Source organism: Hippichthys cyanospilos, chromosome 6 (genome assembly GCF_059441005.1).
Source record: "Hippichthys cyanospilos isolate Australia breed blue-spotted pipefish chromosome 6, RoL_Hcya_1.0, whole genome shotgun sequence".
Classification (NCBI taxonomy): domain Eukaryota; kingdom Metazoa; phylum Chordata; class Actinopteri; order Syngnathiformes; family Syngnathidae; genus Hippichthys; species Hippichthys cyanospilos.
In genome coordinates, this window is record NC_142374.1 from 6,033,432 (window position 1) to 6,048,162 (window position 14,731).

Below are 14,731 nucleotides of genomic sequence, written 5' to 3' on the forward strand. Positions count from 1 at the left end.
TCATACATTTTTTTGCCCTGTGGCAAAATTATATATAAAACACACACACACACACACACACACACACACACACACACACACACACAAGTGGGATTTAACTGCAAAATATCAGCCTTTTCAATCACTCATTCATTTCCCGTTGTCAGGTATCAGCTGAACCTGTTTGCTAAAATGTGCCTGGACCGTCAGTATCTTGCCATCAATCAAATCTCCTCTCAGCTTCCTGTTGATCTCATCTTGCGCTGCATGTTTGATGACTGCCTGCCCTACAACCTACGAGCCTCCTTCTGTCGCCTCATGCTACATATGCATGTGGACCGTGACCCACAAGAAGCTGTGATTCCTGTGCGATATGCACGCCTCTGGACTGAGATCCCATCCAAGATCACCATCCATGAGTGAGCATCAGACTTTTGATCATGTTACAATCCAAACACATGTTGTGAACCGTTATATGCCTATTATTAAATTTTTTTTCCCTTGTTGTTTTTTTTTTCAGATTTGAATACGAGTCCGCAGATTCATCAAGAGAGGAGATGAAAAAGAAGTTTGCTCCCACCATGGAGTTTGTTGAAGAATACCTCAAAGATGTGGTCAGCCAGCCTTTTCCATTTGGGGAAAAAGACAAGAATGAACTGACTCTAGAGGTATAATGAGCCTGATAAGTTGCAAAGCAGCTACCACACAGTAAATAGTACAATAGTACAGTCACCTCAGAAGGTTTTTTCACGTCTCTATTTCCGTGTAGGATCTTTGTATGGATTTCTTTGGCCCTCAAATTGTTCAAGAGCTGATTGTCCTCTGTAAAGTCTTTATAAACACTGGGTATTCAGTTTTGAAAATGCTCGTAGGATTGCTAACCCTCTGGTGTTTGTTCAAAGAATTGGCAGAATTGTCTTAGCTCGCTAATGTGTATGCAAGGCAGCTTCATCGCTAGCATAATTTACTCATGATGGACGATTGCCAAACATCACATGTGAGTAATTTGATGTGTATTTTTTAGAATGTACATTCAAGTAAAATGATTTAAAAGATGATCACCGGTGAGAATGTCGACGTTGGTGCCAGTAGTTGGAGCCGTTTGCCTCTGGGACACCACTTTTTTCCTTATTTTGAACCTTTGTTGTGGAGTTAAATAACCTGGTCAATAAAGTTTACTCTTCTTTTCAACAGATTGCGTGTGCCCATAAGGTTCTGTGAGGGGCAATGCACACACGCAACTTAACTTTTTTTTTTTTTAATAGATTACTTTAACAATACCTTCATTGCATCCAAAGTACTGCACATGGGGACTAAAGATTTGCTTGCCAAAACTAAGACAATTTAACAATGATGATAAACCAATGGTACAAAACAGGAAAAAAAATATTGCCACATCCCTTGATCGTGCTTTCTGCTTCTATGGACTCAGATTGTCTAATTTTGTTGAAGTTTGTTTAAATGCAAAACGTCAATATATCTTATTTCGGGTCATGCAGACAAATTTAACATGCATGACAAAAAGGCTGTTTGTTTTTTTTGTTCTTTTAAACAACATTTTCAACCCTTAAAAAAAGAACTGACATACTAGCATGTGTTGCGCAGCGTAGCTGTAGTACAGTAGACTAGTACTGTACTTTCCTCTACTGTAGATTTTTAAATGGCTTTATTTTACCCTTCTTTCCTCTAGGTGGTGAATCTCGCTCGTAACCTGGTTTACTTTGGTTTCTATAGCTTTAGTGAGCTTCTGCGACTGACTCGCACTCTACTGGCCATACTGGATATTGTCCAACACCCGCTCACTTTCATGAACAAGCTCAACAAAAGTCCGGAGGCTGGTGGGTGTTCCTGCAATTGATTTTCATTTTACTGCCTATGTCGTTTTTATTTATTCACTCATTCTATTTAGCCTCGATAGCTTATCACACTATCAGAGATGGTGGTGTGATTATGCCTAATTTCAATTTTTTCAGGGACCATTTCAGGGTGTAGTTACCCTTTTTTCCGAGCTGTAGTCTCTTTTTGTTCTCAAGGCTCCGGCAGATTTCAGGGAACCTGACATCACTAGCTAGCTGAAATATGATAGGATAAAAAAGTTTTTTAAATGGAAAAGGTCTAGTATAATATGTAGCTTTGGAAACACGGCTAAAAAGAATACAGTATAGAGAACAGACCAGGGCGAATAATTTAACTGAAAAATATTCATTCAATAAATGTGTTTTCCTGAGTGTGTTTAGGCCAGCAGGGAAGGCCTTGCCGGCCCTCACAGCCCTCCCCTTGTAGAATGGACAAGTCATAGTTCTTATCCAAAATTGGGAAGAGTTCTTTTTTTTTTTTATGGACAAATGCGGTTTGGCTGAAACATGTTTACTGTCTACAAATACTAGACGGATGTCCAAATGTTTGACTGTGTTACCCAGGCAACAATGTCCTTCGTACCATCCACGGTGTTGGAGAAATGATGACCCAGATGGTGATGAGTCGCGGTGTGCCACAAGGCCTGCCTGACACACCTCCTTCACTGCGATACAGCAAAGGACACATGCTCCTGGATAATGAGGACGTCATGGTGATGGACACTAAGCTAAAGATCATAGAGATCCTGCAAGTATGTGCTCCCAGGAATGGACATGGATGAAGTTAAATTAAAGATAATCTGATATTTTGTCGGCGGTATGATTTCTCTTGGTAGTTCATCCTGAGTGTGAGGCTGGACTACAGGATCACATATTTGTTGTCAATCTATAAGAAAGAGTTTGGAGAAAAGAGCATATCCGAGAGTGCTACTTCACAAGCTGACATGCTCCTTATCATAACACGTATGTTGTCTTTTGAGATTTGTCTTGAGTTATTACACTCCACGCCTCTGATCTAAATGGTTCGCTCTATACTTTGTCGTGTCTCCAGCTTCCGAGCCAGATGTTGATGAGATTGCGAATAAAGCAGAGAGCATGTTTGCTGGGAGGTGGGTCAAATGTGCACTCACTCTGTGTTAGAAACCACCATCCCACATACATCAAAACTCAATTAAATGTTGCAAATGCTCCTTCTTGTGCATTTGCTCATCCTTTTTCAAAAGTACATTTTGATTTCACTGACCAAATATGTGAAAGAATTAATGTTTTCGTTTCATCTCAGTTCTGAGTTAAGTGCTGTGGAGCTTGATGATGAAGGGGGCAGAACGTTTCTCAGGGTTCTGATCCACCTCATGATGCAAGAATATCCTCCGTTGGTCTCTGGCTCGCTGCAGCTCATCTTCAAGCACTTCAGTCAGAGAGCTGAAGTGCTGCAGGCCTTCAAACAGGTACACTACTGTACAATCCTTCTTGCTGAATTGTAGACTGTTTCCATCAGTCACAGTGGTATCTTAAAGCATTCAAATGATTATCGTCAAGTGATATTGCCATCCGTGCTTTTTATTTACTTTGTGTCTGTCCATTTTCAGGTTCAGCTATTGGTTTCAGAACAGGATGTGGAGAACTACAAGCAGATTAAGGCCGATTTGGACCAACTGCGTTTAACTGTTGAGAAATCAGAATTGTGGGTGCAGAAGAACGGCGTCTACAACAGTGAAGACCTTGGTGTCAGACAGGGCAAAGACCAAAACCTAGAGGTAAACTAAAGGGTGGCCACAACAAAGCTGAAATGATCGTATTGCATTGACAGCGATGTTTCACAGTCTTTATTTAGGCAAGATGCATACCCCCCCCCCCCCCCCCCCCCCCCCCCCCCGAAAAAAAACTCTCATCAAAAATGCTAAATGCTAAACATGCTAAATGCCATCCACTGGAAGAACATGTTTCTGCCTATCATTATATGTGATGCGTTCTCACAAAATCGGGCTTTTGTTTCTGAAAATTTAAAAAAATGATGTACAGTATTGATACATTCTAGACTTAATTCCCTCTTAAATAATATACTGTATACCAATGAAAAATTGATGGTTACAGCAATTTAAACATTGCCAAGTTTCTAATTTTTTTTTTAGAGAAACACATATAAAATTTTGGCATGTTCATCTTTTCATTTTGCGCATTTACTAATCTTTAATTTTCCTACACTTCTATTACAATTTGAAACTTAAGGCCGTGGTGACATGCAAGTCAAAACCTTAAGGAGGTTGTTTTTGTAGAAGTCCCAAAATGGACATGTCTCTCAAGGTTGTATTTTCCTCAATAATTCAAAACTAATCGCTGTGACATAAGCCTGGTTTTGTCACTTATCACTTATGTAGTGTTGTGGATATTTTGGAGGATTTAGGCAAAATCAGCAAAATAGTCTGGAAAAGCAATTGTCCTTTTTTGGTTTCTTTAATTTGAAGTTTCAATGACACGATCAGAGCAGTTTTGTTGTCTAAGGGAGTGTGTAGGAACATGAGAGAGAAAATTCTTAAGGCTATGGTTAAAACCAGGTGGTCAGTGAAGAACAAAATGTTCTAACACTAGCTGAATATTTATTTTCTATTACAGTAGATTGACAGATGAGCAAAGATAGATGACAAGCTAAGCAAAAACATATAAAATGTCTATATTGTTGCCCAAGCCATTCAAACAAAGAAGATGAAAAGGAAATATGACTCTGATACTTTCTGGTGGCATTTTTTTTTTTTTTTTTTTTTTTTGCGTTGAGGTTCAAGAAAAAAGATCAAATGCTCTGATGAATGCTAAGCCGATGCGTTTAATTGAGGATGACCTGACATCTGACCTTTCAGGGTGCAATGCTATTTTGTGAATATAGATTTGTTTTTTCCCCTCAACATATGCATTTGTTCCAACACATATTTCATGTGCGACTGTCTCCTTTTTTCTGTTTTGGCTAAGATACAAACGTTCCTAAAATTTCTTAGAAATACACCGTTCCTGACAAAATATCGAAGAAAGTTGAGATTGAGAAAAGCGTTTGGCATTTCTGAGTATGCAATTAACAACTGCTTGTGATTACTACTTTTTGTTTGTGTCTTGCCAGGAGACTGGGCTGATTGCAGTCCATGACGGAAACCATAAACCTCAAATAGACAGCAACAAGGAAAACAACTACAACATTGTAAAAGAGGCAGGTTTCATTCTTGTCTCAACTACATTCTTGTCTGCGGCGGTTGTCGATAGCGTGTTCTTTGTTTCTCATTTGTAGATCTTGCTACGGCTCAGTAAACTGTGTTACAGTGGTAAAAAGATCCGTACGCAGCAGCAGAGGCTCCTGAAGAACATGGGGGCTCATACCGTTGTGCTGGACTTGCTTCAGATCCCCTTTGAAAAAGTGAGCATTACCCACACTAGCTGTGTGTCTGAAATTGCCAGACCGTATCTAACATCACCTCTCTTTTAATTGTCTTTTCCCAGAGTGATGAGAAGATGAATGAGATCATGACCCTGGCACATGCTTTTCTGCAGAACTTCTGCAGAGGGAACCATCAAAACCAATTTCTGCTACATAAACACCTCAATCTCTTCCTCACTCCGGGGGTGAGTTTGACTGTGACTGACTGGAATCATATTTGCGAAAGCGCTAGAGTAAAAGTGAAAGACATTTTATCTGCAGATTTTTAAAGATGAAGGATGTACTTTTCAAGGTTAGGGTTAGCAAGATTTGAGTGGCGCCTCGCTTCACTCTGCTGGCGTATTATTCGGTCACTCCTTTTTGTATATCTCGATCTCTCAATGCTCAGTTTCATCATGCTGTGTTAGAAATAATGAGTGCACTGGTACACATGCTCAAACTGCTCCGATACTAGCAAGTCATAACTTTTTACACTAGAAAGTGTGTGAACACTGATGTTCAAGGACAAATGTTTTCATCACCTCGCAATTGGAAGACATAATGGCTTTAGCAAATGTCGGGACTTGGTCTAAGCAAATGTTCTTTTGGAAGTGTGGAATGCCTTTAAAAAAACTCAACAAAAAACAATGATATCGATATTTCAGCCCGACTGTTACTCTCCTGTAATAATGTTGAAGCCTCCTCTTTTTCACCAGACTGAATTACAAATCTTTGTTTCTCAACAGTTACTAGAAGCCGAAACAATGCGTCACATCTTTATGAATTACTACCAGCTGTGCAATGAAATCAGCGACCGCGTTGTTCATCACTTTGTCCACTGCATTGAAACGCATGGGCGCCATGTTCTGTACTTGAAGTTCCTGCAAACCATTGTGAAAGCTGAAGGAAAGTATGTGAAGAAATGTCAGGACAAAGTTATGACCGAGGTGAGGGATATGTCTATGAATCTCTTCCTATACTCTATTACCTTCTGCAAAGTGACAAGGAGTCATCATAAACCTTTTAAACTGTGACATGTGACATGTCCCTGAAATCTCACACAAATCTCATTTATGAAAGATGTTTGTGATTATAGTTTGCGTTGGGTGTGACAATAAATGTTTAAGATATTTGTAAAAAGAGTTTGTGAATGGTGGAGTAATAAACATTTTTTTTATTTTGGGTGAAACTTTACTTTGTCATTATCCATGGTATACCAACGGGCAGGCAACTAGAGAAAAAAAAATGTGTCAGGTGTCTCATTTCGATAGCTGCGATGTCTTTTGTTTCAAGAATATTATCCCATCACTCCAAAATACATAAATTAGACTGCCAGAGCAGCGTAATTTAAGGTAAGGATCAGTTTAGAAAAATGGAAGAATTAAAACAAAAACATTTTGAAATTAAATTAACATGGTTTGTATCGTTTTCTAATAGGTGTGGGAATCTTTGAAATTCTCACGATTTGATTCTAATTTTTGTGTCTCCAATTTGATTCAGAATCGATTTTCGATTCAAAACGATTGGATTCAATTAAAAATGATTTCTGCATCAATATAGGGATGTGGAAGGAATCCTCATACCACTTCAGTTTGCTTTGTAAGACAATAAAAAGGAGTGTTTTTTTTTTTCAATTTTATTTTATTTCTTTTTTTTTTACATTTATTCGGTTTGATTTGTAAAGGACATGCCTTTTTCCACAAAAAATACCATGCTACCCTCTGAGGCTAGCTATAAATTGTATAGCTTTTTTAGGATAACATAAGATGGAACAACATTTAAAAAAAAGTAGGGCAGGATACGTTGTCAATTAACAGTACCAAAATATGCGATAAGCTGGAAAAACTGAATGAAAAAAATTCATATTTAATATCATAGTATTTTTGTACTACAATATTTCTCAGGACATTTATGACAAGCAACATAAAACGAAACACTTTCAAGTGAGCAGCTAAACTGAGAGTATGGGCAAAGCATGTGGAGGGAAAGAAGAAGAAGAAAAAGTCATGATTAAACACTATTCCTATCAATGTATCAATCTATTCAGTAGAGGGGTCAGCAACCTGCAGCCCCGGGGCCACATGTGGCTCTTTCATTCTTATGTTGCGACTCTCCGTGGTTTGGGAAAATAAATAATGCTTGGTTCAGATCGACTACGTGGACGGCGTAACAAGCGAGGCATTTGAATTGCAGTCAATGAAGTTTGCGTGATTGAGCGTTATCAATAAGACGTGTTTGGAGCGACGGGACACAAAATATGACCGTGCGACAGCCATCCAGTTTCAGGAAGGTAAAACATTAAACGGACATATAGCGCAACCCTGCAGATTAAAAGCACATTTTAAAAGTAGGATATAACTTATCGTTAAAAACTCAAGAGCTTGAAGAATTCTTATTGCCCTTGCGTTTGAGCAGAGATGGACAAGGATGGTCAGTCTGCTAGTTCTTTTCTTGAAACCTTTGTTAACACAAATACCTCGGAGAACAGAAACAGGAAATACGGCGTGGCCTTCCAGATTAAAAGCAGGGATTTCAAAATAAGAAAACACAGGTAAGTAAACAATACAAACTGGAGCACTTGAAGTGTGCTTAACACAGAATAAATCCCATCTTAATGCCACTGTTTGTGAACACGGATGGATTCAGACATTGGTTCGGTCTGCTTCCTTCTTTCAATTCAATTAATGTAGTACAACCTTGGTTAACAAAAGCTGCTGCAAGCAACTCCTCGGGCTGCTAACACCCCACTGATTCTGTCCGCTTCTACCCTCCCACTCGCCCCATTACTAAAATTATCCTTAGAATACGCTTGACATAAATGTATTTGATGATGAAAGAAAGTTAAAATTGGATTATTCTTGTTCTTGCAGCTTGTGAATGGTGGTGAGGATGTCCTGGTGTTCTACAATGATCGCTCCTCGTTTCCAGTCTTGCTTCAGATGATGAGCTCGGAGCGTGAGCGCACTGATGAAGATGGAGCTCTGGCTTACCACAACACGCTTGTGGAACTGCTGGCCGCCTGCACCGAGGGCAAAAATGTCTACACTGAGCTAAAATGTAACTCTCTGCTTCCACTGGATGACATTGTCAAAGTTGTCACTGACGTCAACTGCATACCAGAGGTAAAAGACTACACGGGAAACAAAGGATAGTCCTTCAGTCTGCCGCAACCACTGCTGTAGAGGTTTTGTGTGTGTGTGTGTGTGTGTGTGTGTGTGTGTGTGGGCCAAACACACCCTTTAATGAATCAATTATTTAACTATATAACGAATCAATTATAAATTAATAATTAATAAGCGGCTCTAGAAAATTGATGGATATAATAAATAGTTATTTCATTAAAATTAATAATTAATGAAGGAATTACTAAACCCTTTGTTAATTATTGATTCAGATGTTATCACATTATTTGAAATTTCAACATGGACATCAATGGTGACAAGTTGAAAGATTGTTCCCTGAGTCAGTGTTATTTTTTGATGGACCAAATTTTATGATGCATACTGTTAGTTCATATGATTTGGTGAATCGGTCTCAAAATTGGAGTCAAAATGCCACATTTGAGTAACCAAACACAAATATGGGGGGAGGGCGACTGAAAATATAAAATATATAAAATATTAATACATTTCCAAAAGACAGTCAATGCTCTAAATTCATATTTGATTTGAGGCTTCCGCTGACACATGTCCTGAATGACAAGAAGCACAGTAGAAAATAGGTAGATGGGTCTACTGAACTTATTTTTTCATGCTAATGTTTTTTTTTCCCCATAGGTGAAAACAGCATATGTGAATTTTGTCAATCACTGTTATGTAGACACAGAGGTAGAAATGAAAGAGATCTACACCTCCAATCATATCTGGAAACTGTTTGACAATATCCTGGTTGATATGTCCAGAGTAAGGCTCGAATTTCACAGTCACAGTTCCAGCATCTTCCAGGAAAATACGAGCTATATAATGTTTTGTTTCATTCTCTAGGTGTGTAACACTACCACAGACAGGAACCATGCCGATTTGGCCCTTGAGAAGTATGTGACAGAGACTGTGATGGCCATTATCACAGGATTTTTTAGTTCCCCATTCTCTGTGAACCACTCCAACCTTCAGGTGAACTTACACACGAAGTAAACCCACACAACTATCAGGTTAAGTTAGTATTGGGATATTGAAGAGTATTTTGCAGCCGTAACTTAATCTTTACGTTACAAATGTTCCAGTTAGAGTTACTGTATCTCTGTTTGAATTAACGTTTAAGGTTAATTGACAGTCACTTGATTTGAAGGGATTTTGTGTCTTCCCTTTGCTTCAGACAAACCAATCCATCTTTATCAAGCTGCTCCAGTCAGCTTTCAGGCTCTACAGTTGCACATGGGTCACACAGAAGGCAAATATTGAGAACTGCATCAGGACTCTAGCTGATGTTGGTAAGTAATTTCAATTTCTCCTTGGCTCATTCGGCTTGAGTGCCGAAAACAATTTCACCGGTTCTCTTTTTCTTTCTCTTCAGCCAAGGCACGGGCAATAGCAATCCCAGTTGACCTGGATAGTCAGGTCAACACTCTGTCTCTCAAGGTCCACAGCAATATGGTTCAGCGGGCGGCAAAGGACTGGCGGAGCTCTGCTCGTACGCGGCCCCGCAAGGAGCACCTGGGCGGCCCTGACTACAAGACCATCATTGAAAAATTGCAGGTATTAATTCATCCACTACCTAATGCGAGAAGTAGATATCGCCAGGAGGAAAATGTTACATTTCCTTTTAAACTCCTTCTAAACTTCTGCGTGTGCGTGTGCAGGGTGTTGTGTCCCATCTAGAGGAGCAGTTCAGTCCGATGGTTCAGGCTGAGTTTTCGGTGCTGGTGGATGTGCTCCACAGCCCTGAACTGCTGTTTCCAGAAGCCGCTCGCCTACGTTGTGAGAGTGGAGCTTTCATGTCAAAGTAAGTCATTTTCACAGCTGGTTTATAGGTCAAGTAATAGTCAAAATTCACAGCGTCCATCTTGCATGTCATGTTTTTCTTTTCTTCTGAGATGAATTGCTATGAAAACCAAGTGTACTAAACCTCAAAACCCGGCTTATTTGGCTGACGAATGCAATCTTCCTTCAACGTTGTCGAAAAAGTGAATTCTAATCTTTAAGTTGCCTTCATTTTTGAGAAAAAATGTGTCTTATATTTGGGGAATTGCAGTAGGTTTCACACCACGAGGAATATATCATCCCTTGGCTAAAATACTGCGGGAAGGATGTGGAAAAAAAATGACCTAAAAAAGACCAAAATACTGTAAGGCCATTAAATAGGCACTCGACAAAAGATGCTGATGACGCCTTGTCTCCACCCCTCCCCTCAGGTTTAAATCGCATATTACAGATAGAAAAGAATAAACGCAACTGCCCCCCCCCCAAAAAAAAAAAAAGATTTTCAAATATTTAAACATGACCAAACAATTTACAGTAAAGCCCGTTGACCACTTGATCAACCACATTTTTAACCTTCACAGCATGTTATCTAAAAACATAATGCCAGACATTTACTGCTTATTTCAGTACCCAAATAAAAATATTAAAGGCAATTTTTAAGCACAACATAATGCTGTTGTTTTAACATTTCTGGGGTTGTGATGAAACATCTTAAAGTTTTGTCTGGGTCGATACCTGGATATCGCAGAATGTCAGGTGAAGCCGGCAACCTCCCTTTCGGCCCAACACCATATTTCAAGTCGCTTTGTGACTGTCTGACTAAGTATAGAAGGACACAGCGTGAGACCTTGATTTAACAGACTTATACGCATAATAGCAATTAAGGTTTGTTTTTCCAAACTATTCAGTGGTGACTAAACTGAAGTGTACCCTTTGATGAAAAGGAAGGAAGGAAACAACGTACGTAATAGCCTCGATAGCTATTCATCACATGCAGCTGATGTGCGTGTTTTATTTGTCACGAAAATTTTTGCCTTGCTTACCTTTTGATAAAATTGAAACCAGCGGTGGGTCTTTTTTCAAACCAAGTGGTGTTCAGAGCCATCTCCAGTCCAATGCCTTTCCGATATTTACATTTTTTCATCTGCTGTTTTAGAGGAAGGTGGGAAGTCCGACTTGTACTTGAATGCCGCTTTGAACGGGGAGGACAGTCGGGGGAAAAGAGAACCCCGACTTCACAGAAAAACAGTTTATATCAACTATCTGCCATCTTGGTTGTTCATGTTCGCCTTGAATACTTTAAGGTTGGAATTGAAACTGGGACAATCCGATTGCGATAAAGCTGACTTACTTCCACCTTTCCTCGAATACAGCATTTGAGTACTTGTGACCCACGTTCATACCGTTGTTAGTGGCTAAATAGGCTTATTTCGGTCGTTGCTGTGACTATTCCAGGGCTCTTTGTACACATCAAGGCATTACCTGAGCACTGATGGGGTGGAAAATATGTATTTCTAACATTTCAGATTCCTTAATACACATGTATGTCATGGAATAAAAATGTCAGGTGTTAAACAAATTGGACTCGAATCCCGTCTCTTTCTTACTTGATAGACATTTAATACCAAAATTATATGATCGATGATGAAACTCGACGTACTGTTTGTCAGTGTTATCTGACCTCCAGACAAAATAAAGGGTAAAATATGATTAGAGCTGATAGGATGCTTTATCATTCTGACAGACTGATCAAGCACACCAAGAAGCTTATGGACAAAGAGGAAAAACTTTGCATCAAGATCCTGAAGACACTCCGAGAGATGCTGGACAAAAAGGACTGGTTTCAGGAGTCTGTGAGTAGTCCGCCCACATCCCGCGGCTCACAAACACCAAGCTCTTGTAATGAGGCGAAAATTTCTCAAGGTTTCGTCGTCCGCTTAGCCTTGTTTCGAAGTGTCAGCAGTGCTTTGCCGCTACCGGCAAGCCTCGTTCTCTCCCATGTCTGTGAGCCAAGAATCTCCCTCATCTGTATGCAGCGGGCCTTTCCGAGTTATGTAAGGATAGGAGGCACTCGAGGACACAGACTGAGAGGGAGAGTAGGGGGAGGAAGAAAAGGCGGCTGGTAAAGGATGAGGGGTGAGGCCTGAACAAGCAAATCAATACTGCAGGTGCGGGGTGTCTGTCGAGGACACTTCTTCTTCAACCAGAGGTTTTGGGGGAGCAGTTGGTGTGACTGCAATCGAGTGCTTGTGGTTAATATAGAGAAGAAAGTAAAGCCGTACTAAAAATAAAATATTGGTGACGTTCCTCCTATCAGGACATGCATCTTGTTTTTTTGTTTTTTTTATGCACCAACTTGCAACACTTTTTATTGACATAGATGTTTCCTGTTTCAACTACAGTTTTTATATTACTATTTTCCCTTTTATATTGTATGCCTCCATTCTGTGCGTTAATGGGAGAGATGATAAAAGCCTGGTTTATATGGAGCCCTTGATTAGAGTTACAATCTAATGCAACCGAATGAAAATGCTCCATGTACACACCTCAATCAGGATAAACATGGCAAATTTGAATTACGTTTCATTTAGATTTTGCAACAATATTATTGGTCCCCTGCAAAAATGTGCGTATAAATGATACACAATAAAATTCATGGAAAAATAACAAACAATATCCTATCTATATCTATCCCTCTATTAGGTATGGGACAAGATACGAATCCCATGAGATATCTCACGAGATTGAGTCCAACCCCCCAGGGTCATGACAGTTGTTTTTGTCGCAAAAACAAATCAAACACTGCATTTTTTAAAAATTTGAATGAAACTCCATAATTTTTACATTAATCTCTGTTAAAACATATCTGTAAAACCGCTGTCAAGCCCTACAATCAAAAAATAATTTGTAGCTCAGAGACCTATGCACGTGTTATCAAGCCAAAACCCCCTTCTGCCACTACCGCTGCTGTGGCATTGAATAGAAAGAAGTAGCAGCAGGAGACAAACTTATTCTGTGTCCAAGCAAAACTAGTTTGAGGGGAACAAAATCTGATTGTATTTTCTTTTTTGTCTTGTGTTAAATAAACACATAATAGAAGATCAGATAATGGATTGTTTGCCATTTTTGATTTTCCAATGTTTAAACGAGAGATGGTCCTATTGTTTCAATGGATAAAGCAGAACCGCCTCCTAGTGAATGGGGTAAAACTGCAGCAGGTGTGTAACTTGAAACAGTGTAACGTTTGCCTCAAAATGAACACAAACTCGTTCAACAATTCACAATCCCAATAAAATATTTACAAATGATCAGTCATGGTAAATGCACAAATAACATTAGCATGTGTGAATAGAGCTTGTATTTATGGATCTCAACAATGTGAAAAACGGCAAATATGTGTTAGTGTGAATGATTTTGAGACAAATTTCTCCCACACGGACGCCCATTTTCATACACTTTTATCTGACATCTAAATGGAATTCAAACTACAAGGATCAAAAGTAGTAGAAAAAAAACCTTATAAGAACCTGACACTTGTTTTTTTTTTTTGTTCATCTTATTCTTCAACTGCACACAATCTTTATTGACATATATCAGTCTAATTATTCCATGACTTTAGGCCAGGGGTGGGCAAACCCTTTGGCTCGGGGGCCACATTGACCTTTAAAATTTGACAGCCGGGCCGGAACAGCAACAAGATGCAATACATATAAAAAAAAACTGAATTTGTTAACAATACATATCAAAGATAAACATAGGTAAAGTATTAATGTAATAACATACACAACCTGTCAATGGTAGCTGTACGTTCTTGTGTTGAAAAGTTTCTTGGCAAATAAGACATACAGCCTTGGACCGGACTACACAAAAAACAAAGAATATATCATGTCACTGCACATATTGCGACACCTCGTGTTTTAATGTCTGTCATAACAAGTCAAAATGAAATGAATGGAATCATTCAAACCAAATGTTAATTTTGTGCCATCATAGGTGGGCCAGATTAAAAAGATCAATGGGCCAGATCCAGCTCGCGGGCCGTAGTTTTCCCATCACTGCTTTAGGTTAATAAAGTTGTAGTGTTATGTACTATAAAGCGCTTATAAGACATGTAAAGGAACACAGAATACATTTTACGCTATTTTCAATTCGATCGTGTCCCATTAAAACCGAGTTAGATGAGAGAGTGAGCGGATAGTAGAAACTGTGGAACGGGGCATTCAAAAAGCCAGACTGTGTGCAAAGGTAGGATAAATATCAGTTTGTGTAGGTGTGTGTGCTCAAGCAGGTCTCTGGCCTCTGTCATATCCTTGTAGCCCTGAGCGTGGAGCTGCAGCCACACCGCACAGAGGGGAGGGTGAGAGGGAGGCAGGGTAAGAAGTTGATGAAAATAATGAGAGAGACAGACAAGGAGAGGGAGACTGAATGACAGCATTAGCATTAGAAACGGGTGGCTCCCCAGGGGTGCAATGAGTTGGTGGGAGAGACAGCGAGAACGAGATGGCGGGAGGCGGGAGAGGAGGAAGGGAGGCAGCCAGCCATGTGAGGATCCATGTGAGCGGAAGAGGTGGGGGGGT

At 39.6% G+C, this 14,731-nt stretch overlaps 1 protein-coding gene across 1 annotated transcript in view; it reads left to right on the top strand.

The window, feature by feature from the left end:
- The window catches only part of itpr2 (inositol 1,4,5-trisphosphate receptor, type 2), a 64,701-nt gene that overhangs the window by 16,390 nt on the left and 33,580 nt on the right, over positions 1-14,731 (top strand). The window contains exons 19-37 of the mRNA XM_088416706.1: positions 147-398; positions 500-647; positions 1,670-1,817; positions 2,400-2,587; positions 2,672-2,798; positions 2,887-2,944; positions 3,118-3,283; positions 3,425-3,592; positions 4,945-5,031; positions 5,110-5,235; positions 5,319-5,441; positions 5,982-6,182; positions 8,106-8,357; positions 9,012-9,137; positions 9,219-9,347; positions 9,550-9,664; positions 9,748-9,929; positions 10,034-10,176; positions 11,899-12,007. Coding sequence (XP_088272832.1) covers positions 147-398; positions 500-647; positions 1,670-1,817; positions 2,400-2,587; positions 2,672-2,798; positions 2,887-2,944; positions 3,118-3,283; positions 3,425-3,592; positions 4,945-5,031; positions 5,110-5,235; positions 5,319-5,441; positions 5,982-6,182; positions 8,106-8,357; positions 9,012-9,137; positions 9,219-9,347; positions 9,550-9,664; positions 9,748-9,929; positions 10,034-10,176; positions 11,899-12,007 — 2,848 coding nt within the window. The remainder of the gene's footprint in view (positions 1-146; positions 399-499; positions 648-1,669; positions 1,818-2,399; positions 2,588-2,671; positions 2,799-2,886; positions 2,945-3,117; positions 3,284-3,424; positions 3,593-4,944; positions 5,032-5,109; positions 5,236-5,318; positions 5,442-5,981; positions 6,183-8,105; positions 8,358-9,011; positions 9,138-9,218; positions 9,348-9,549; positions 9,665-9,747; positions 9,930-10,033; positions 10,177-11,898; positions 12,008-14,731) is intronic.